The sequence below is a fragment of the Lemur catta genome, chromosome 20 (genome assembly GCF_020740605.2).
Source record: "Lemur catta isolate mLemCat1 chromosome 20, mLemCat1.pri, whole genome shotgun sequence".
In the NCBI taxonomy this organism is placed as follows: Eukaryota; Metazoa; Chordata; class Mammalia; order Primates; family Lemuridae; genus Lemur; species Lemur catta.
In genome coordinates this window covers 17,260,236-17,285,280 of record NC_059147.1, presented here as the reverse complement: position 1 = coordinate 17,285,280, position 25,045 = coordinate 17,260,236, and the positions used below count along the sequence as shown (strand labels likewise).

The window sequence follows — 25,045 nt, the reverse complement described above, 5'->3', positions numbered from 1 at the left end:
GTTTGTAGGCTACAAAGAAAAAAGAAGAAATCAAAACTGTACATTATTTAAAATGAAATATATTTAATTTCCTCATCATCAAAAATTTTAAGCTTCTGCTCAAACTTGAAGTCATCCAAAGATGAGATCTCATACTTTTTAAGCTATTAATGGTAGCACCTTTATTCTAAAATTAGATTAGACTAATGAAGATGAGTTGCAATTTTGTATTTTAATATGTTTTATAACAGCGTTTTTTTTTAATTCTTGAATGCTTAATGACATACGCTGACATATTTTGTATCCCTGTAACCACTACTTTGAACGTATCTGAATAAAGTGTTTATCTCAGATTATCATAAAAAAAAGAATAGCTTTACAAAGCTCCTGAGATGAGCAAATGACTGATGTTCAGTTCATTCAAAGAACCACAAGGAGGCCAATGTTAATGGAGGGGAATAAGCCCGGAGGAAGAAAAGAGAGCAGGTTGAGGTGGCATGGGAGCGGTGTAAGGGGCAGGTCTTTTAGGACCTTGCTGGCCATTTAATAAGGACTTTGTCTTACATTCTGTGAAGCTGAGAATTATTGCAGTACTTTGAGCACAGGTGTGATATTTTACACCTGTTGTGTAGTAAATAGAGTCTCAGTGGGCAAAGGTATTAAGTGACTATTTCAAGTATGCAGGGCTTGAATAATGTGACTGGAATCAAATAAATATCCATGAAAATGGAGAAACATCAGGATTCCTGAGAATAAAGTAGCACCAACAGTATCTTCTGGTGGTTTGGTGGTATGGTATTAGAGAAAGAAAGGAGTCAAACAATTTTCTTTTTTTGTCCTGATAAACCAGAAGGCTAGAATTGCCATAAATGGAGCTGGGGAAGGGTGTGGATAGAGTAGGATTTGGGGAAAGAATGGAAGTTCAGCTTTGGAAATGTTAGAGATATCAAGTGGAGAGCTGAATATACAACTCTGGGGTTCAGGAAAAGGGTATGAGAAGATGCACGAATTAAAGAATTTTTGACACGTAGGTAATGTTTAAATGTATAAGGGTAAGAGAGATCACTGAGGAATGAGTGCGGAAAGAAGACAAGCAGAACTGAAGACTGAAAACTGGGACATTCTCAACTTTAAAAGATGATATGAGATTAAAGGAGAAACAAGCAATGAGACTGAGAAGGCGTAACCAAGAAGGTAGAAAGAAAGTTAAGAGAATGTGTATTTTGTGGAAGCTAAGTGAGCAAAGTATACCCAGGCATAGGGAGTGATCGAAAATATCAAATATCATCGATTGGTCATGTGATAGGAAGACTGAAGCCTGGCTATTGGATTTAGAAACATGGGTTCTTTGGTGACTTTCAGTTGAGTGGTAGAGAGTGAAAGTCTGATTGGAGCTGGCCTGGGACAGAATGGGGCGGGGAAAATTGGAGAGTGATATGGACATTTTATTTGAAGAGTGTTGATATAAAAAGAAGCAAAAAAAAATTGAGTGGGGTCAAGAGGTTTTTTTTCCCCCCTTTTAAATGAGAAAAATAAGAGCATGCTGATGTAACCATACGCTACTGGGAATCAACCCTTAAAGAGAAAAGAAAGATAATGAAGCAGGAGAAGAGCGGAGAATTGCTGAAGCCGGATCGGCACATGTAGAAGGGGCTAACTCATGGCTTATGTAACTAGAAGGCACAGAAGCTGCTCTGCAGGCACAGCTGGACTCGGGGGTCCTGACCATGTCCTAGAACTCGGTCTCGCTTCATCTCTCAACTCTGCTTCTCTGTGTGTTGGCTGCACTCAGGCAGCCTTTCCACAACGACAGCTCTTACCGCTTGATGCTTGTATCTTATCTTCTCAGCATTCACAGCGGAAAAAAGTCTCTTCTCCAGTGGTCCCAACAAAATCCTGGAATTGCTTCACTGTCATGGCTTGAGGTCACCTGCCCAATCCCTGAAACGATCGCTGCAATCAGGGTAGTCGATGCCACGATTCAGGAGTGAACGTGAGAAAAGACCAGCGGTGACATACACAGCATCAGTAGAGTCATGTTTTCTTCCAGCAAAAAGAACTAAGCTGGTAAAAATACAAAGCTATTAAAATGGACCTAAATGGTGGCCCAAGGACACTGCACACCATTTAAGGGAGCTAAGCAAATATTGGCACCATGTTCTTTCTGCTTCTTTACATTATTGTAATGTAATGTCAAGATCAAAATGATCTGGGCAAACTTAAACTCTTGGGGACATCTAGATGAAATCACATTTGAAAAAAAGCAATTATCTTAGAGGGAAACTTTCCTATGACAATTCTAATTAAGTCAATTATTTTCTAGAAATTCACATGTCCTAATGATGTCTAGAACCATCATTCAATTATGTGAAATTGTGTTTTGTGTCCTTGAATATCTGTGTCCTTCTACACTTTAAAATCTTGACGAAGAAATGTGAATCCCCCTTCCTATGCAGTTCCTGCCTGAATGAAGTTGACACATCACTTTCACTGATGACCACCAGAAATGGCCGTCTTGTCGTTTTTAATATTACTAGGGGATAGAGGTGATTCTTACCTATATTTTAAGGCTCCAAGCAAGAGTATTTTCTTTTCATTTTTTCTCTTCACTTCCATAAAATTATAAGATGTGCCTCCCTGACCAGCACTAAATATTGGTGATATTTAGAAGATGGGATATATGAGTCTTGAACAAAATTCAGCCAGCCCCAGTCTATTTATAATGAAATCACACTAAATAAATTATTTGAATATGCTCTTGGGATAAAATATACCTCTATGAGGCAATGATAGTTGTAATTACTCCAGGGGTAAAGAGTGAAAAGGGGTAATTTTAAAAGTGACATACTCATGTAGATTAAAATAGTTTGAAAAAAGATAATTTCTCAACTATGCTAAAATAATGTGTATAATATTGGGAAATTTTTACTTAGCCTCTGTAAATATTTTTAAGTTTTATTTGAAAAGAAGAAATATTAAAGAATATTTTATCTAACTAGATACTTTTAATAATTAAATTAATATAGTACACACAATTTCCGGTATTGTGCAATAGGCAGCAGACAATTTTTAGTTTACTTTTTGTTCCTTATAATTCATAGCAACATATATTATAGAAGCAAGTGCCTTAGAAATCTGATGCTTTAAAGTGGTAAGCAACAGATAAAAGAGAAACTGTTTTGTGGTCATTCAGTCACTAAATTTTTTCAAAGTTCAACTTTCAAAGTTCAACTTTTCAAAGTTCAACAATTCTTTCTTTGGCGTCAACAGCAATAATAATTGTTTTATGATTCAAAAAGTCACAACTATCATATACGGTCATGCTTGTGGAATTTGGGATATATCAATAGGCAGTTAATAAGCTTTTAAAATTTAATTCTCATAATAATACTATAACATTTAAGAGTCTTGTGGATGGGGAGAATTTTTATTTTTAAATGTGAGTTTTCAGGCTATAATATGAAGAGTTAAGCAATGTTCCTATTTGAATAGATTTATGACATTTTATTACGCTAAATCTCTGTAGCAAGGCCAAGGCAGGAGAGAGAGAGTGGTGTATTAGTGGCAGGAAAACTGCAATATGAGCAAGAAAAGAAACTGGTAGGGCAAGACTCTTGTTTTTGTTTTGTGGGTTAGGTGTCAGTAACCATGGAATAGATGGGGTTATGAAAAAGAAAAAAGTCTTTAGTTTTGTGGATATTGGTTTACTGTGATGTGGAATATATTGGCATATTGAAAGCATCACGAAGGACAATAACACTTGACCAGCAGTGAGAAGGCTTAGTTAATAAGCAAAATAAAGAATTCATTATATTTTATTTTATAGTAGAGTTTACAATTGCTGGAGTTAGTCATCACTTTCTTCATTAAAAAAGTAAATATGACAATAGTGTGTCTCCAGAAGGCTACAAGGTTTGGCAGTGGCCATACGGCTGGCGGAGTCTAACCTCATCAGCAGCTGCATTTGCATGTCATGTCACTCTAGTCCCTAACTGTCACCCTAGGCTGGCATACCAAGGTCTGCCAAGGTCAATTGATATCTATCATCTGTCTATCTATCTTACACTTTCCATATTATTATTTCGCATTTGTCTCAAAATTAGAACAAGCATGACACTCGATCACACACTTATACCATGTGTGTCTGCAGAGCTGCACAGCTCAAAACCCAGTAGGGATATTTGGATTCCCTGTGGCCAACTTATCTTGCTGAAATTACTTGGTAAAGCCTAGGAGCATCTGAATTTCCATTACTTTATCAGTGTACCTCGTTAATGATATAGCTTAATTTGCATACCAGTAGTACCTTTTCACCACAGGTAAGAAATTGAAATGTTCAAGGTCAATTAACTGCAAATGTTTCAAGTCGACTCGTGCAGCCGTAACTGTGAGCGATGCTGGGAAAAGGAGCGGTCAGTGAGGGATTCCTCTCTCTCCTGATGAGAATTGATGATCCAATTTTAACTCACTGGAATCATGCTGATTCTTTTTGCCTTGCCGTGCTTCTGTCATGTGTTCACTTTTTAAATACTGGTCTCTAAAGACGTGCCGAAATGCAAGAGAAATACTATGAAATTCCAGATTTAAAAAACAGGTCCTCCTTACTAGTTTTAGACCATTACAATTAACTAGAAAGAGCAAGAAGCAAAATAATCAGTATTTTCTCAGAGATATTAGCTGATATAAGATGATATTCCAAAGGTAGAACTTCCAGGTTGAGATGGTGGCTGTCTGGGGCACTTCATTCACCATTTCTTAACTTTTCTGAGAAATGATAACAATACAAGGAGATATGCAGCAGTTGCAGCAATAAGAGGCCTGAGGATGCTTGGTTAGCTTCAGACCACAGAACACTTTTGACTTTCAAAGTTTTGACAGGCCCTGGGGGCGGGGCTGGAGACAATAGTAAGATTAGATAGGTCAGTGGAGGGAAATACTTACCCACCACCACCTCCATCATGTGCCTCTACTTCAAAGACATGGTCCATTGTTAACCAGAGGGAAGGAAGTTGACTCCACTACCTGGAAACTCAATCTTGAGGTTCCCTGATCCCTACTAGCAACATCTTTTCTGCATCCACTGGGAACTACCAGTTCCCACTTGTGCATCAAGACAATGTGAGAGGCACTGTTGTGTACTAGTTTAGAGGACTGTGCCTCTTGCCTGCTCCAGGGACAAGGGCGAGGTATTCAAACTCTCTGTATCCGACTCACCATCTGCTAAATAGACTGCTTTGAGAATTCATTAACAGTGCCTTCACTAGTGCCTGACACAAAGAACTAACTTGCTTAATAAATATTAAGTAATACCGTAGTAGAATAAGTGGAGGAGGGTTGGATGGTGTTTCACCACATCCTGAAAAATGAAGTATGGAAGAAGCACTGGTTCAGATTTAAAAATAGTGCTAGGGAAGCAGTTCCCACCGAGAGGTCAAGAACTCCCTGCGCTATTGTGGCAGGGTGCTATTTAAGGTGTGCTTCAGATCATTGAAAAACAAATTCCATGTAGATAACAGACTGCAAGTGCCCCTTGTGGACAGCAGACCTGTGTTAAACAAATGATACCAAGACACCCCAAATTCAGCCAGGACCCATGTATACCCAACAAGCCCTCTTGCATAAAATATGAGAATATTCTACTCTATTCTAAACAAGGTAGATGATATTGGTGACCAAGGAAACTCCATCAAAAACCACAAGTTCAAGAGAAAATATAGAGAAAATTGAAAGTAAAAACACATGAACAAAAATTGCAGTATGTAAAAATATTCTGGATCCACAAAAGAGGGAGGACATTTGTACTTTTGATGTATGGAGTGGAAGACACTTTTGAACAATGGTTCATTTTAAGAAATAAAGAAATTTGACAAAGTATCCAGTTCTAATGACAATATAGTAAGTAACTGGAATCACACCCACATGCACATGGTAGTTAGTGTGTTGCCATCAAGAGAGGACATTGTTGTAATATAATTTTTTTTTTAAATGCCATTTTGACCCGGTTTTGAAGCCCTGGCTAGAGGCTGGTCAGTTCCTCTTCTTGAACAGCTGATTATGTCCCTACTTCGGCCACTTCCTTTATTAGGCTCTTGCAATGCATCATAGCCAGGGTCAGGTACCAGAGAACTAGGGACATCCCTTATGCTCCAGAGCATCCTAGAAAAATTATTCAAATTAGCCAATTCACAGAGAGCCCTAAAACCTAGCTACCTGACCCTACCCTACTTGCCAAACATATAAGTTCCCTCCTGCAGCTCCAGCTTGCTGTTATCCTGTCCCCTGATGCAATCCCCTGTGTGGCCCTATCTGGCAGCCTTCTCCTTTTTATAGTTGTAAGTAACAATGAGTTCTGTTTTTCATCTATCAGAGTGTCATTGTGCTGTGTTCCACCATCAGAGGAATCTTTAAATCTCACAAAACACTTGACAACACAGGTGTGTCCCTTCAGGTCTCACAATGGCATATGCCTCCCTGTAATAGCAAACATTTATTGGGCATCTCTTTGAACTGTACTCAAGGTTTCATAAAATAGGTCACAGATGTAAAGAATAATACTTGAATTAAAAATATATAAAAATTAATGATAATCTCTTCTAAAATTTTAGACCTTATTCTCAGACCTTCAAGGTGAGTGGCAAAAGAATGAGGGAAAGAAAACATACGCTAACATTCCTCTTTGGGGTGTTATGTAATAGAGGTTGCATTTTAATAAAGATTGATTATCAGATAAATATGGATTCAAGAATGTGTCAATCTCTACTTCATGGCTTTTATAATGATTATTGCTTACCTAATCAGCAGTGCAATATCACTTAAAATAAATTCCCCCAATAATTCCCCAAACTATTATATTACACTGGAAGAATGAACCAACCTAAGACATACAGGGCCCACATCTATAATATGTGTGTGTTGGATGCAATAAAACACAGCAAATTCTGCTGTACCTATACTTCCTTGAACATACATCAGACTTCTATTTTTCCCTTCTTAGGGCTCAAGCATAACTTACTCTACAGTGTTTTTCTTTGCCCCATTCTCTCACCCACCTCCCTCCCAGGTAGGATGGAACTGGTGGTGTGTTAGTAAACTGGCTGGGGTGTGGGCAGGTGCTTATTTGCACAGTTTGCAATTTCCATGGTTTAAATACTCCCACTGTGGCTAATTGCAAAGATGGTTATGTTTAGTAACTTGCTTGTAAAGTTGAAAATTTAACAGTTGTCTCTCGCAGACTGTGGTGAAGCAGCTCCAACCATCCCCCCTTGATAGAACTCTCCATCTTTATTGTGTTATTGTTCCCTGCACATGTCTTACCATTAACATTACCTTTCAAACATGCTTTTCAATGTCTGCCCCTCCTGTAAGACTGTAAACACCTGAGGGCAAGGACTATTCCTTCACTATCTTTGTTTTCCCAGGCTAACAATGTATTTCCTTCTCCAAAATGATCAAAGGTAGTCTTCCAGTTCCACCACAGTGTGCAGATATTGCCTCACATCCAGTCCTGGTCAGTGGGGTTGAAGGCCAAACCGTTCCCCAGTCATGCATGAGCGCAGTAGACACGCTAGTTCCAAGTGTTGACATGGGTGTTCATCTATCAAATTAAGCACTTTAAACAGTCTGCGAGACCTGTATTCTCCCCACTGTCAGCAGGCTATCATACCTACAAATGAACACAATTAATATAGGTTCCATCTATTTACACCAAATTCTTTTCTACATTTTTATACAATTGTAAGAAATTTTTATATTTTGGAAATTTGACTTAAATTCCATAGAGGAATAGTCTTACTGACATTTCTGCTCTTCTAAGCATAGATTTTTAAGCAACTCTTCTTTCCTAATTTTCTCCTGTTTTTATTTTTACAAAAGGAGCTGGTGGCTGGTCTCCACTTGTGTCAAACAAGTACCAGTGGTTGCAGATTGACCTTGGAGAGAGAATGGAGGTCACTGCTGTGGCCACCCAAGGTGGATATGGGAGCTCCAACTGGGTGACCAGCTACCTGCTGATGTTCAGCGACAGTGGCAGGAACTGGAAACAATATCGACAAGAGGACAGCATCTGGGTATGTTCTTTAACAAAAGTCATAGCATTTCAGAGAAAGAAACATAGTCATTGCTGCACCTTGTTTACTAGTCTTTTAAATGAAATAGAAATACAGAATCTTTAGAACTATTTTGAAAACATTTTCCAAGTGAAAATATGGTAAATATTCATTTTCTAATACATTTCATGGTAAATTAATGACAATACTAAAGGTAAATTTATTTTACAGAGGCCTCAGGAGTTAGAAAAAAAGTCATATTAGTCCATTAAATAGTGTGGATGCCTAAGGAATAAATAAGATGCGTATTAAAAAAATTAAATGTTGTTCAGGAACATGGTAGTTTTGCATTGTCTTTATTTCAAGTTAGTAAAAAATTTGTTCCTTTTATTTCCTCTGATGACTCTGAGATTTCTGAAACATTCTCTAGTAGATGGAGGTTTTCACATACAATATTTGGACTTATATATGTGTGTATATATAAATACATACACACATATGTACATATATGTAATTTATGTATAAACCTTTCTCTAGTCTCTTTAAAGTAGGTGGGTAAAATGCTGTGTGTTGTAAACAATGGTGCAGCACCCGTAAGAGAGAGACTGGCAACAAGGCTGTTTGTAATAAAGTGGGTGGTATTTGCAGTTGACTGATTGCATATAAACACCTGGTGGAAGAAGGAAGCTAAAGAAAGTTTGCTTGATGACAAAAAAGGGACTCCTTTCTTAGGGTATGAAAGTATTCGTTTGGATCTTACGTAGACCAGGGACAACACAGTGCAATCAAAGAACTATTTCCCACCCCCCTCTGGCTGAGCTGCCAGAACCAAAGAAAATGAGTAACTTAATGAAGCATCATTCTTAGCACACAGATAATTTGGAAGCCTATTTGGGCACATAATGACAATTTTCTTTGACCAGTCAATTGCCTCTTTTTTGAAACTTCCTAGAACTCTGTTATACATTATAAACCCATTGAAGAAATGGACTGTGATTTACTCACCTTTGTGTCTCTAAAGCTTTTGAAGGCCATTCAGTCTGTGTTTATGGAGAACAACGGTGGGACTGGAGGAAGCTGCCCATAAGCATTTTTAAGAAAAGCTTAAAATCTTGTTTAAAATCCAAAGCAAGTTGAAGCTGTGTATAAGAGTGGAAGAAAAAAAAAAAAAACCGCTGGGTATTACGGTTGAGTTAATTTCATGAAAACCATTCAAACTAGGGATGAAATAAACAGTAATTATGAACCAATAACAATGAAAGCTTAATGAGGTATTTATTTTAACTAGGAGTTTGGATTATCTTTTACTCTTTTTTTTTAAAGTAAGCATTGGATTTTAAACTACATGAGTAGTGGCTAATGCATGCTAATATTTAGCTACGCTAATTAAAATGTATGTTTTTGACACTTTTTAAAGTGGTAAATCAACCATGAAAATTGTTGTTTTTCTGATCATCAGGCTTGGGGAAAACCAAACCTAGGCATTGCCATTTGCCTGTTTTGCTTACTCCTGTTAAAGTGGAGGTGCTCAGGGTGAAATGATGGCATGAATGATATCCTTACTAATCCAAACCAATAAGATAAAGACATGGCATCTTAACATTGCTTGTTTAGACTATGCTGTAAATTGTTGGCTTACTCACCGTCTTCCCCTCTTGAGTGTGAGCGCTCTGTAAATAAAGATGGTACCTTCCAACCTTTCCTCTCAGCATCCCCAACATGTAACAGTACCCAGCATGTTGCAGTCAAATATTACATTTATTGAATGAATGAATGAATGAATGAATAAATGAAATGTCCTTTCTTGTAGGATGCTCTTCTGATTACACTAAAAGTGACTCCCTCTTGCCTTCCTCAGCTTTTCCTTTCAGCACATTTATGTTGTAATCAGTTTAACATACTTGAAGTTAGGCTGGCACATTTTTCTCTCCTCTAAAATTTTGAACCTTTTTTGTGGGATAGTTTTTATCTTTCTCATATTAGTATTTCTGGTACCCAACACCCAATGTGGCACATGACTTTTGTTGAATTAGTGAAATAATAGGTAAGTGAATGCATGGATTTGAGTATATTGATCTTCTAATCTGTGCCTATCTTTCTGGGAGCTATTAAAAGAGTTCATGAGACTATGGAGATCATTGTAGACTGAATTTCACAAAGAGGTAGGGCTTACCTGGATCTTGAAGAAAGCATTATAATTTAGATTATAGAAGGATTAAGGAAGCTATTTCCTGAAGCTGGAAAAGTGTGAACAAAAGCATAGACATTGGAGATATTGAGAGATATGGTTTCCTATGTAATAACTAGTGAGACTATTGGTCAGGTTGGACTGTTAAGTTTGGGAAGGACTGGATGATAATTTTGGCTATGGTAACAAAAGTTGGTGGATAACCATGAATGTCAAGATCAAAATTAAGACTTACTGCAATAGATACCATGACCACACATAACATAGGTAGTGATGGTGTTGGTAAAACAACCCCAAATCTTTAAATTTCTGTGTCTGTGTGTATATGTGTGTGTGTATATGTGTATGTGTGTGTGTGTAGTAAATATTTCCTGTTCATCCCAGGTAGCCTTCAAAGTTCTATTCTACTCCATAGTCACTTCAGTTCTACTCTGAGGAAGCTCCCCCTCTGTGAATCTACAATTGTTAAAGCAGGAAAATTGAAACATGCTGAAGTGTGTCCTGGCTCTTGACTTTTCCACCTGGAAGAACACAGAACACTTCAATTTACTCTTTTTTTTTTTTTAACCCAAAAAACGATTTCTAATTGATGTACATAGTAAGGAATTTAACCCTTTGTCACATTTTACAAATATACATTTCCCAACTTTTTTTTTTGCCCAGTTTTAGTAGATATTATGGGATATGTACCAATTATACAAAACATGCCAATTTCCTTTAAGAGCTTCACAGTCTGCTGCAGATGATACAAATAAATTTATGAAAGAGAGTTGGGAAACACATAAGGCATTATAAAAGTGTGTGATAGAAAGAGAAAGGAAAGACAAGTGTTATTGGCTTAGAAACAAACACAATAAAAACAATCGACATGGGTTGAAATGCCGCAGTGAGGATTCTTCATTCTCTCCTCATTTGATCTCACTTCAAGCACCAGAGAGAACAATGACTTCTCTGTACCTGAAAGAATTAATAAAATGCTCTGTTGCTTCTTATAAATAATCTTTAAGAAGAAAAACAAAATATGTATCTATACATGAAATTTCATAGAAATGTAACCTTGCTAGAACTGTGATTTTTTTAAAAAAAATTACACATTAAAACATGTCTTCAGAATAAAATTTACAGTCTAGTAAAATGTAATTTATACAAAGTACTCTGCTGGATGGCAAATAAATATTTTATGAAAATTTAGAAAATGCAAGCCACTAAAATTGCTCTTCTCAAATTGAAGACAAAATAAAATCCCACAGCATCGATGACAAAAAAGACTCTTTTTAGGCAGTTTATTGTAAGTAGTTGAAAAAGTAAATGTAAGGTATAATTTTCACTCATTTAAGAACAAGTGCTGAAATAACATGAAACCAGCATCTTAGAAATTATTTTAAGTAGATCATCATATGCAGGAACTGTATAGCCAAATTCTCCAAATTCTTTCTGATAAATGCCCAAGCTTCTTTTATACTGCAGACTACAAGGCAAGGAGTGGGATGGCACCAATTTTATAGACTGAGTAAATGTTGTTGTTAAAGCAAGAATAGTTTGCTTTTTTTCATGGACTTCAGTTGTACCTGATTTTTCAAACAAAAACCTTTACTGGTTTTCTAGAGTTAGTATATCTTTGTTCTTTAACTGGAAGTGTCTATGTCTAGTGTCATAGTTCTGGGTTTGGCTGGTGAAAGACAAGGAGACCCTGTGACATAGAATAGTCAATTAGATAGAAGTACCAGCTGTCACAAAATATTCAGGCCATTGTTATCACTGTGAATGATTGAGTTGTCAACTCTATAAGGCAGACTAGGTAGAAACGCTACCTGCAAAGATTTTAATGTGCATTTGTTTCAAGTCAAGTAAGTAAGTGCCTGGGAGAGCTCAATGGAAAACCAGGGGAGGCAGAGATGCAAGGGAGGTATACGCTGTGAGCCAGGTAGACTCCTTGCAAATGGCATTTTCCCTAGATCTTTCCCTTATTCTAGTGACCTAAGCCTACAAGCAGCATTTGTGGTGATAAAAAGTACAGCAGTACTAATGCCATGTGTGTCCACATGTCAAATTGTCAAGCTTAATGCATTGCAATACTTGCCTCAGTACTTGGCAAATGCCTAGAGAATGCCTGAAGCTGCTTTTACCTTTCAGGACACTGATCCCCAAAAGATATTTTTATTAAAGTCTACATTATTAGTCTATATCTTCAGGAAGTTTCCTGTTCACATTTCTACTTAATTATGAGTTCTCCACCTTTTGAAAACAATTTTCCTAGCAGTGCATGGTTAAAAAGTGGCTTCATTTTTTTTTATTGTGGTGAGAAAACTTAACGTGAAATCTACCCTCTCAACAAATTTTTAAGTGCACAATATTGTTAATTATAAGCATACTGTTGTACAGCACATCTCCAAGACTTAATCATTTTGCATAATTGGAACATTATACCTGTTGAATGGCAATTCCCCGTTTCACCCTTTCCCTGGCTCCTGGCAACCACAATTCCACTCTCTGCTTCTATGTGACCATTTTAGACATAGGTCCCTCATATAAGTGGCAGTGTGGACTTATTTGTCCTTCTGTGACTGGCTTATTTCACTTAGCATAATGTCCTCAAAGTTCATTCACATCCCATATGGCAGAATGTCCTTACTTTTTAAAGGCTGAATGACATTCCATTCTATGTATATACCATATTTTCTTTATCTATTGATCTGTCCATGGACATTTAGGTTGTTTCCCTTTCTTGGCTATTGCAAATAATGCTGTAGTGAATATAGGAGTGTAAATATTACTTGAGATTCTGATTTCAGTTCTTATGGATAAATACCTGGGATTAGGATTTTTGGATCACACGGTATTTCTATTTTTAACTTTTTGAGGAACTTCCATACTGTATACTGTTTTCTGTAGTAGTTGCACCATTTTGCATTTCCACCAACAGCGTACTAAGGTTCTAATTTCTTCACAGCTTCACTAACACTCTAACACTTGGCAATTTTGGATTTTTGTTTTTTTATAATAGACATTCTAATAGGTATGACGTAATATCTCATTGTGGTTTTGATTTGTATTTCTCTGATGATTAGTGATGTTGAGTATCTTTTCATATACCTGTTGGCTATATTGTATATCTTCTATGGAGAAATGTCTGCTCAAGTCTTTTGCCCATTTTACTATAAAATCAGGTTATTTGTTATTTTTGCTATTGAGTTAAAGGAGTTCTTTATGTATTTTTACTATGTTATTGTTATTTCATATATTTAGTTTCTATATACTAACAATGAACTATCCAAGAAGGAAATTTAAAAAAATCCCATTTATAATATCATCAAAAAGAATAAAATCTTAGGAATAAACTTAACCATTGGTGGGGGGAGCAAAACGTGTGCACTGAAACTACAAAACATTGCTGAAAGCAATTAAAGAAAACCCAAATAAATGAAAGGACTTCTGTGTTCATGGATTAGAAGACTTAATGCTGTTAAAATGTCCATACTACTCAAAATGATCTATAAATTCATGCAATCCCTAAGAAAATCTCAATGACATTTTGTTACACAAATAGGAAAAAAAAATCCCTAGAATTCATATAGAACTGCAAAGGACCCCAAATAGCTAAAATAATCTAGAGAAGGAAGAACAAAGCTGGGGGCATCACATATCCTGATATCAAAATATATTACATAGCTATAGTAAATAAAACGGTATGATACTGGCATAAAGACAGACATATAGACCAATGGAACAGAGTAGGGCTCAGAAATAAACCCACAAATCTATGGTCAACTGACCTTCCATAAGGATGTCAAGAGTATGGGGAAGGATTGTCTCTCCAAAGAATGGTGCTGGGGAACTGGATGTCTACATGCAAAATAATGAAGTTGAACCCTTACCATATACCATATACTTAAAAATCAACTCAGAATGGACTAAAGACTTAAACAGAAAACCTGAAACTGTAAAAAAATGCTAGAAGAAAGCCTATGGGAAACCTTCATGACATTGGTCATGACAATAAATGTTTTCTGTGGATATGGCACTAAAAGCACAGGCACCAAAATGGAAAATAGAAACTACATCAAACCAAAAACTTTCTGCATAACAAAAGAAACAATCAACAGAGTGAAAAGCAGCTTTTCACTGGGAATGGGAGAAAATATTTGGAAACCATATATCTGATAAAGATTAATTATTCAAAAATATTGGGGTTTTTAATATTACTCACTGATTACAGGTTATGTATATTGTTCTTAAACTTTACCACACATTTGAATTCTGATGCTCAGGCAGACTGTCTAGAGGCAGGAGCCTAGGTATTGGGATTTTTCAAATATTCCCAGGTGATTCCAATTTGCTGCAAACTATGGGGAACACTGGGTTGCTCAATAAACTTGAAAACCAAGTACAGATTCTTAGTTCAGTATAAAAGAAACCAGCAGGATTTCCTTTCATCTTAGATCTAGTATACTCTGTACATTCTTTGAGTTAATGTTGCAAGAAAGATTTGGATAATGATCAAAGTTAGGAAAAACAGGTATAGACTAGATATTAACTCTATCCTCCCAATGACAAAGACTCAATTTTCTTAATATCTAAAGCTATGCTGTTCAATAAGATAGCTACTAGCCACATAGGGCTATTTAAATTTAAAATTAAGTTAATTAAAATGAAACAAAATTAAAAATAAAGCTCTTTAGTTTACAGCTGCATTTGAAGTGTTAAATAGTTATGTTAGACCAATAGTTACTGTAGTAAACAGAGCAATTATAAAACATTTTCATCATCATGGAAAATTCTGTTACACAGTACAGGTACAAAACATTCTAAATAATCACAAAAAATAAAGCCTTAACATTTTTTTTTAAAAAAGAAGGCATTATATAAACAAGCAGGTCATAGGAAAAAAAGATTCATAAATATGTAAAGGTGTCTTTAACCTCATTTAAAATTGAGATAACACATCCTAAAAGATTGAAATGAATGAGAGTGTTTGAAACTGTAGTATTATGTAAGACATTATTTTCCAAATTGTGCTATGCAACAAAATAATATGTTCTTTAAAGTTATTCATTTAATGTAATGACTTTTCTTTAAAATTGTTAAGCTCCCAAATCAAACCCAGGGTATCAAGGATAGTACTGTTTAACAGAAGATAGGATTTTCTGGAGAAACAGAAACAACTGTATATATAAAATGTGAGTTGGCTCATGCAATTATGGAGGCAGAGAAGTTCCACCATCTGCTGTCTGCAAGCTGAAGAACCAGGAAAGCTGTTGATGTAATTCAGTCTGAGTCTGAAGAATCAAGTGCCAGGAGCTTAGATGTCTGAAGGCAAGAAAAGATGGATGCCTCAACTCAAGAAGAGAGAGAGAGAGAATTTGACTTTCCTTCTCATTTTTCTATTTTAGCTGTTGATAGATTGGATTAGACCCACCCACAGTGGTGAAGACAGATCTTCTTTACTCTGCCAATTCAAATGTGCTAATCTCTTCTGAAAAGAACCTCACAGAGACTCCCAGAAATAATATTTTACCAGCTATCTGGGCAGTCAAGTTGACTTAGCCCAGTCAAGTTGATGCATGAAATTAACCATTACATAGATAATGGATATCTCCTTGTTATATGACAACATCTTGCACCATTTGTTGATAGTATAAAGCATATGGTGGTTATCAAGCATCATATATTATTTTTCAATTTCAATTTTTAGTGACAGTGTAAATATACATATTTATATTTGTATTTATATAATGGCTGAGCAGCACTTGTATGTGCAGCATGTTATTTAATCTTTGACCATATTATGACAGAGTAGGAAAAAAAACACTGTTAGTTCTGGTTCTAAATTGTCCTCTGAGTCAATGCCTCGTCAGAAAAACAAATTATACCAGGCATATGAAACTGGCAAGTCATTATAGGAAATTGGTTACAGGTGATGAAAAAGCTGAGCAGTAACATGTGAGATGATGAGGCAACTCGGAACTTAGCGACAGCAAGAAAATGTTACAACTCCTAGAGCTGGAGGATGATTAGAAGATGATATTTCCAGAGCTCAGAGGCTGGCATTGTCCGGCTGGAGCTGGAACCCCAGCAGGCACTTCCCAATAGAGGATTATGGAGGTACAGGGTATCCACTGGGAGCTGGAGCCTTGTAAAAAGACTCAGCCACTACCAAGAAGCTGCCTGAGGCAGAGCAAGAGTGGGAAGAAATACTCTGGCTCCTCCTTTCCATCTACCTGCAAATCTCTTTCAAGTGCCCAGCTGGAAGCTCCTTAACACAGGAGTCTGGGATGCTCAGTCCACTTCCCTCATCCCTCCCACATTTCAGATCAGAGAAGGGAAAGGGCAATAACATGGTTCCAAGGGAAACAGAACAATGACCAGGACAGCCCTAAGAAGATAGGATACTAAGGACAAATTGCTCTATGAGCTTCCTTTTCTTTGCTTATACAATGAGGGTGCGGGTAGAATCCAGGTACTTACTGAGTGATCTCTTATGCCCTTTCAGTTTTAAAATTGTGTGCTTCCCCATCAACTCAAAAAGAAGGTAGATCAATATTTTGATGCTAAGAAAATTGAAATTGAAGATATTAAGTTGCCACCTAAGTTCATGTTAACTAGTACCACATTTATGAAGTTTCACATTTAGCTCTCTTTCCTCCTGTTGATGTTTACATCTAGCTCTCAGCAAGAACAGGTATTCAACGTACTAAAAGAAGGGAATCCATGAAGAAGATTAACCATTTAGGGTCATTTTTTACACTTATTCTAAGTAAATAGAATGATGATCTCCTTAATACATTATGGATTCTATCCTTTGTTTTTTATCAAAATATATATTGTAGTTCAAAGCATAGATTGGCTTTCGATGTGGGAAAAATACTAATAGCATTGCTCTCTTCCTCATCAAACATTTTGTAGACGAGCATCAAGTCTCATGGCAGAGGACCGAGTGGAAGGGTCTATATGTGGCTTAATACATATCTGTTGTTGGTTCTGGGATGGGATTGCTACACACACCTGATGTACAAAGAAAAGCACATTAGTAGGTTTTATTGAAATGTTTTGCTTGGCTGGCAGACCTGATGGCTTCATCAGACTCTAAACTTGGCGTATTTCATGGATGGTTTCCTTGTGCATCACAACTCCCATCTCAGACACTTAATTGTTGCTCCTAGGATGTTCATCAAAGTTTCCTGTGCTTCCATGTTTCTCTTCTGGGTCATATTCGTCATTTATCTAAGGTGAGCTTGCCAAACAAGTTTCAATTCATCCCTTTCAACTCAGGACCTGCCAAACACTATCGAGCCACTTGAGTGTCATATCCCATCCCCACCCCTACTTCCCATCACTTTTCCAGTGTTCACTTAACCATCTCTAAGGTCTTCCTTCCAATGACATCTGTGACAGTATTATTTCCAGGGAGTCTCTCTAGATTACTTTGCAGGGTGTATATAACTTTAATCAGCTGAATTTCAAGTTCAACCATCTATTTTTCATTCTATTTTACTCTACTTATGTATTTCAAGGTATACCTTTGACATACATAAATACCAAATACTATTGGCTAAAATGCATACTATGTGTACTATCTTTGTTTAAAAGTATACCCATTTCTTAATTAAATCTGTGAATTCCTAGAAGATAGAAACTCCATACTTGTTGCTAATGTGGTTTAGAATAGATATTAATAATACTATTATAGTATAAGGAAGCACTTTCATGATTACTTATTTCAAATCCAAAATACAATAATCTGTTGATGCGTTTGTGGGTTCACAGTGCAGATGACGGTGGATGGCAGTGAGATGAGAGCATGCATCTGATATTTTATATAAATACCTAAAAGAAGCACTTTTAGTCATAAGAGCTAGGACTTAAGTTGCATGACTTTATTTATTCATAGTCCCAATTGCCTTGATGAGTCATACTTCTAAGTTGGCATTGTCTAAAATTTTCTCTTTATATCATTATTTGCATCTTACTCCTTTCAGAAATGTTCACAAAGAATAACACTTTGGGTGATTTAGAAGAGCCATGCTTTAGAAAAGATTCCAGTATTTAGGGCATTTGTCTAGAAGTAGTTGTGACTACAAAAGGAGGAAAACTGGAAGCCAAAATACTAGGACAGAGACTACAGCGCTGTGTCAATAAATTAGAGAGAGACGTAGTTCAAAATAAATCATATTTGACTTGTATCTGGCAAATGAAATTTTTATTTGGCTTTGAATCCCCCTCTTCATTTTGTATTTCTTCTTATTATTAATTTCTCATACTGAAAGGCTGTTTCCCTTTTGGAACCATGAACATTTTAAGTACTTAATAATAGGATTCTTTTTCAATAAGAGAAAGGGAAGAGAAAAATTGCTGGAGCAGTGAAAAGACATCCTTGGGGGGCAATTGCTTTATTACAGTATGTCAGAGTCATCATGAATGGGGAATAGACTGGGGAATATCAGTTTCAGGAGAATAAAATCTTGTATTTATTTTATCAGGTTTATGGAAAGTTGCAGAGAATTATCCCAATAGTTTCAAAGCTATTATGGTAATAGCAGTTCCATCTTTATACTGTACCTTGAAATAATGAAAGGTAAAAAAATTCAATCTGTCACTTTGAAAATAGCTTTTTGATCCTTAAATCAGAGTAAATACATGAATTAATTAAGTTCACCATGGTGTTTCTGCTTGCTTTAAAAATCTTCATGTCAAAGATGATAGGTAAATATTGAAATTTCTTTAAATTGCAAAGAAATTGGTCTGTCCAGTTTCCTTGTTCCCACAAAATCAAACCCTTTGGATACATGTACACACAAACATTGAATTTCCATATAGACGACTCTGACTTTCTTAGTTTGTGTGTTTTAAAAATTCTTAGCCTTTGAATATTTAATCCATTTGAGCTGAATAAGCCTATACTTGGCTATGGCACAATTTTTTTCAAAAGAAATTTTCACCAACAAGAAACTACATTTTGTGTGATTCAAACAGGCACATATTCAGGGAATTAATTCCTTCTCTCTCATCCTACTTTGAACATTGCATAAGGCTTTGCATTGTAGTCTTCTGTCATTTGGGAAACTTGTGCAACTTTCATGCTCTAGCATAGCAGAGAACATGGTCTGCTGTGAATCATCCTCTTCTCTCCTGCATTGAACTCACGATCCCTAGGATTCTGGATTGGAAGCATAACAAACATGAGTGGATCAGATACTCTGGGGCAAAGGTAGCAAACACCACCTGCACCCTGTCTCATTTTCTGTAGGCAGGTTTACGTTGGCATAATGGAAACAGTGAGCCTACTTCTGCTATCTGAGCCAAGAGTGACTTGAATAGCTGGATTGTCAAATTTAGGTCAGTTCAAAGTACTGGAGCCACAGCAAGGAAAAGGAGGAGAGGGAAGGCTGTAGATGGAAATTAAAGATGTCATCCCTCACATCAGATTGCATGCATTCACATGCAGGCTCCAAAGAGAGAGAGATTGATTTATTTTAAGGAATTGGCTCATGCAATTGATGCAACTGTGGTGCCTCAGCAAGTCCAAAATCCTCAAGGTAGGCTGCCGGGCAGGAGACCCAGGGAAGAGTTGCAGTTTGACTGCAAAGTTTGTCTGCTGTGTGATTTTGGGCAAATTATTTTTACTTCTTTTGTAAAATGAGCATAGCAATAATATGCACCTGAAAGGATTTGTGTGAAAGTTAAATACAAAAGAAGACAATGATGAGGAGAAGAAAGAGGAGGAGGAAGAGTAGAGGGAAGGGGAAAGAGAAAGAGTGAGGGAGACAATGAGAAAGGGAGAGAAAGAGGGAGGGAGAAGGAAAGAAGGAAGGAAGGAGGGAAAGATGGAAAAAGAGAATGAAAAAGAAGAAAGAAGGAAAGAAAGAAAAAGTAAAGAATTTTTTGACAGTTGAATACAAAAAAGAACATAAAAGTCATGCAAAATTAACAATAGATTAGAGGTTATCAGCAATTCAGCTAAAAGGTGAGAATAAATGCCTCAGTGACTACAGTGGTTTTTAGAAAGCAAACATGACAAAAAATGGAAAAGAGGAAATGGCAAATAGTACTCTGAGACATTTGGTTGTGCAGAGAAGGGTAAAGGAAGGGTGAACATAATGTTTCCAGAGAGCAGCTGATGGAGCAAGAGGACCCAGATCACAGTTGGCTTTGAAGAGATGTGTCTTCCTATGAGAGAAGAAGAAAAAAAGTAAGGACAGGTTTGGACTTCAGTCTGTGCAGAAAGCTCACATATTTACTTAGAGTAAAGAGGGAGAAATGAAAATAGTGCCTGCTTGGTAAAAAATCCCCGTACAGGGCTGAGAGACCAGCCTTGTCTGGAGACCATGAGTGGGGTGCCTGTGTGCACTATAGTATGGTTTTCTTCAGATGTGTGCAGAGATGCTTAAGCTAACCCAGGGTTGGAATCCACAGGGGCACTGGGATGGGAGGATACTAGGGCAAGGACTCATACGGGCTGTCGAGAGCATGAAGGAAGGAAGAACCATGGAGTCAGCACCATGTAGGGAAGAAAATGAAGTCAGGGAGGGTGGAGGGGAGGGTAGAGTTGGTGGGAGATTGTATTAGTCAGGATTCTCCAGAGAAATGGAACAAACAAGATAAGGGAAAGAGAAAGAGAGAGAGAGAAAGAGAGAAAGATGTTGATTTTAAGGAATTGGCTCATGCAATTGTGGAACCTTGGCAAGTTCAAAATCTGCAAGATAGGCTGTCAGGCAGGAGGCCCAGGGAAGAACTGCAGTTCAAATGCAAAGGTGTTCTCTTTCCTCCTCTTCTGAGAAGGTCAGTCTTTTTTTGTATTAAAACCTTCAACTGATTAGAATAGGTCTACCCACATAATTAAAAGTAATCTGCTTTTTTCAACATCTAGTGATTTGAATGTTTGTCTCTTCTAATGATTCCTTCACAGAAACATCTAGAATAATGTTTGACCAAACGTGTAGTTATCGTGGCCTAGCCAAGTTGACACATAAAATTAACCGTCACAAAGATGGAAGGTGTCAAAAGGAGAGTGGAGTTATTGAAACTGAAAAGCAAATGAAAAGTGGGAGGATGGAAGTGAGAGAGTTGGAAAGATCTAGGTCTATGATTGGAGAGTAGAGCATAAGCATTTGCAGTTTCAAAGACAGTATAATCCCAGGAAATGGTTAGGGACCAATGGTGTGGGCAGGGGCGTGTTGAAGAGACGTATGTGAAGGTCATTTAGGTCCAGAGTGTTTTATGACTCATCCACGAGGATACTGAAGCAGAGAGTTGCTGAGAAGATTGCAATGGGTGTGAGGAAATGACCTGTAGTGGGAGAAAAAAATCCCAGCGTGGAGGGGCAGAATTTGCTGTAACTAGCTGACATTCATGGAAAAGGAGAAGAAATATGTTTTCTCTCACTTACTTTTTTCTTTCAGTGCCTTATTTTTACAAGGAAAAAACAGAAATTGTCTGTAATCAAGAGAAGATCAGTAAAAATGTTTATTGACTCCATGGAAATAGAGCATGTGAAAAAATTAGCAAACTGCACTTTAGGTCCCGAAGTATTTGTTTGGATTTCAGGTGAGATGGAGTCACTGTGTTTGTGGCATCATGCAGAGCCTTTTCTGTGCATTGTCCCACATTTCCATTTTCTAGAAGAGGAAATGGAAGTTTCCAGGAGTTACATACTGTTCGTGGTTACCAACCAGTAACTGCTGGTGTCCAAATTAGAAACCCAGGCTGCCCAAATCCAGAGATCAAACTCTCAATTCTCATTTTGAGAGAGTCCTTTGTTTAAAATATAATGAGGGCCTTAGATGGCACAGAAAAAGTTTTTGGAAGGAAAGGAACACAGCAGAGGAAAACAGGCAAGTGGTGTGGAAGTACCGGGTTTAGAAAAGGACAAACTAGAAGACCTTTCTGAGTACGCATGGGGGTACCCCTGGCCTCACTATTGTGGGGTCTATACTCAGTGAGCTGCTGCAGTCACAGCCCTGACCATGGCCCTGCCTTCTGGATGTTTCTCACATGTTCTCCTCAGGGTTCCATAGAGTACAGAGCTCCTGAGTGATTTTGTGCTTCTGCAAAGTCTCTCTTCCATGCAGGAGTGAGGGGGACAACCAAGCATAGCTGTTCTTACCTAGGGTTGGCCAAGAGGAGGCCAGTGCTTCAGATGCAGGTTTGTAAAACATGAGGAGCCGGAGATTTATCTGTGAGAGGGCTTCAGTTCTACACCTGGGTCTACAAGCCTTTTGGTCTGTGACTTTGACAACTCAAAATATGATTGAGCCTCAGTTTCCTCCTCTGCAAACTCAGGGTCTCTGGTTGTATAAGGCCTTTAAGGTTACCCTGGACTTAGAAGTTCCACACTCATGAGATGCCTTTCAATCTGCACCATTCCTTGGGTATTGTGGGATCTAGTTAAATCTGAGCCCTATGTTCTGGTCCTAACAAATCACGCCAATCCATGGAACTATGTGGGAAATGGGCAAAAAGACTGCAAGTGGATCATGGTTGTTGGCAGCGGCCATGGAGGCATTTCAGGGCAGTGCACACCTCCTGAAAGACAATGAGATTAGCAGAAACTCTTATACCTTACCCTAGCTTGCCACAATCCAGAGGTTGGATAGTTTTACTCTATTAATTCTTACTCTATTTGTAATTTTCTCTTTAATCAAAATTTAATTTGTAAAATTTATTTTCTCATTTAAACTTTCTTTGGGGTTTGGAGTTGGCATTGGTTTTACTTTCTATCTTTTTCCCTTTTGAGTTTAGCTGAGTCAATTCAAAAATAAACCGTGCTTTCTCTTACCAACTTTGTCTTATTGCCATTCTACTTTGTATGTTGCAGCCAGAGGCCACACCCTAATTGCTCAAATGCTGTTTATCATTCATGTGAGATGTGTCCATTAATCATATTTTTCCTCCCAATGGAAATGGTGATTAAACAAGCTGTGACACTATCTTTTAAATTACTTCCTGTCTTCTACTTCTGATTTAGTAGTTAGGTACACACATCAGTTTCAATCACCAGTGACTGATCTTAGCTGGTTCTGACCAGGATAGTGTTCCTCATCTTTTCTCCAAATTGATTCACGATCTGTAATATTCTGGCTTCCTGTTCTGTACTTGGGTTCATGATATGTGAAGGATTTCTCTACTCTTAAGTTCATATTTAAAAGATATGCTTAACTTCTAGATAATGGTGTACATCTTGATGACCTCAGGCTGTGAAGTCCTTGACTAGGAGTATATTGGCTTAGTTTAATGACATTTGTGCAAATGTTTGATGTTAGGACATCAGAATTATGTAGTGAATATTCTGCATATTTTTTGAAAAAAATTATTTCATTAAATGAAACTCAGGTCTACTCTGCAGTATCTCAAAACATTAGAGGTCCATTATATTAACATTATGCTGGAAAATTTGTTCAAAATGGCCCTAATGTATTTAGGACTAGATGACATATTTTATGTTGAATCAGATATAATAACTAGAAGCTTTTTGGTAACTAACATGGAAATCAGATAGAGTTAAGGATGGTGACAGATACTTGTGATTGTCGAGGGAATCATACTGTTTCTGGCATCGGCATACAGGACTAAGGATTTGTATCTGCTGATAAACTCCAGGTCCTCTGTCTCATATAATCGGTTTCTCAGTCTCATTTATGAAAAGGACATTGGAGACTAAGTTCCCAATGCTTTCCTTCAGATTTCAAGGCTGCTTTGAATCAGTGTTGCTATACTTTAAAGGGAAATGATACCTGTGTTTTCTATTCCATAACTTTTTCTTTGATTCCCCCATTTTGGGGGAATTTGGGGGCTGGCTTTGTCAGAGTCCTTGGAATCTGGTCTGGTGAGAGCTGGAGTGGGAGTTCGCACCCCTGCTGTCCGCTTAGGGCTCTTCAAGGCTGTGGAAATGAAACTCTGAGAGATAACAAGTTAGGCTTAAAGAGCCCCACGTGTTTAATCAAACAAGACAAAGGGGGCAGGTGTGCTGTGTGTTTTCTCTTCAGAGGGGCAATTATGAGTTGTGAGTTTATTACTCTTACTTTCTATTTGATAGTTCATTTCCTCTGTTAGATAGGTTATTAGTAAGGCCACCTTTCAGGGATAATAAAATTTTTTTAAAGGGTTACCTCTATGATAACCTGTAGGGGGTGGGGTAAAACAGGGATATAAGCTAGACTTTTCTGAATATACTTTGTATTTTAGATTTTACTATAAAGTAATATACACAATTTAATAATTGTATACCAAATTACATATAACAAAAAAACCATTTATAAGAGTCAAAAGTAAAATAAACCTGTTCAATTGAAGTTATGAACACAGAGAGAGGAATTATTTTAAGTGACTTTAAAACACAGTAATGTGGGTATTTTTACTGTTTTAGATCCCATTGCCAAAAAATATCTTAAAACTCCTTTCTATAATTACATTTTGGTAATGACAGCAATATTTTATTTAAACTATTATGTTGTGACTCTGAAACTTATCCTGATAAAGCAGTTATATTAATATCTCAAGAATGGAAAAGCAAACACCACATGTACTCTCTTAAAAATTGGAACTAATCAATGTGCACACATGTGCACAGAGGGAAGTAAAAATCATTGAAAATCAAGCAGGGGTAGGGAAGAGGAAGGGAGGGGCAAAAACCTACCTAACAGGTACAATGGACACTATTCGGGTAATGGGCACACTTATAGCCCTGACTCAAGCATTACAAAAGCGCTCCATGTGGCAAAAACATTGGTACCCCTTTAATATTTTGAAATAAAAAACTGTAATTTTCAGTGTAAGAGAAAAGAAAAACAAGTCTATAATCAAAGAACTTAAGTAAATAACCTGCAACCTTGAAATCTGA

At 37.1% G+C, this 25,045-nt stretch overlaps 1 protein-coding gene across 6 annotated transcripts in view; it reads left to right on the top strand.

Annotated features, from left to right (window-relative positions):
- Window positions 1–25,045, top strand: part of CNTNAP4 (contactin associated protein family member 4) — a 236,190-nt gene that overhangs the window by 59,504 nt on the left and 151,641 nt on the right. For 5 of the 6 annotated variants that reach the window (XM_045534031.1, XM_045534034.1, XM_045534036.1 and 2 more), the window contains exon 3: window positions 7,852–8,045. In XM_045534031.1, coding sequence (XP_045389987.1) covers window positions 7,852–8,045 — 194 coding nt within the window. The remainder of the gene's footprint in view (window positions 1–7,851; window positions 8,046–25,045) is intronic. The other variant, XM_045534032.1, reaches the window with a different exon arrangement.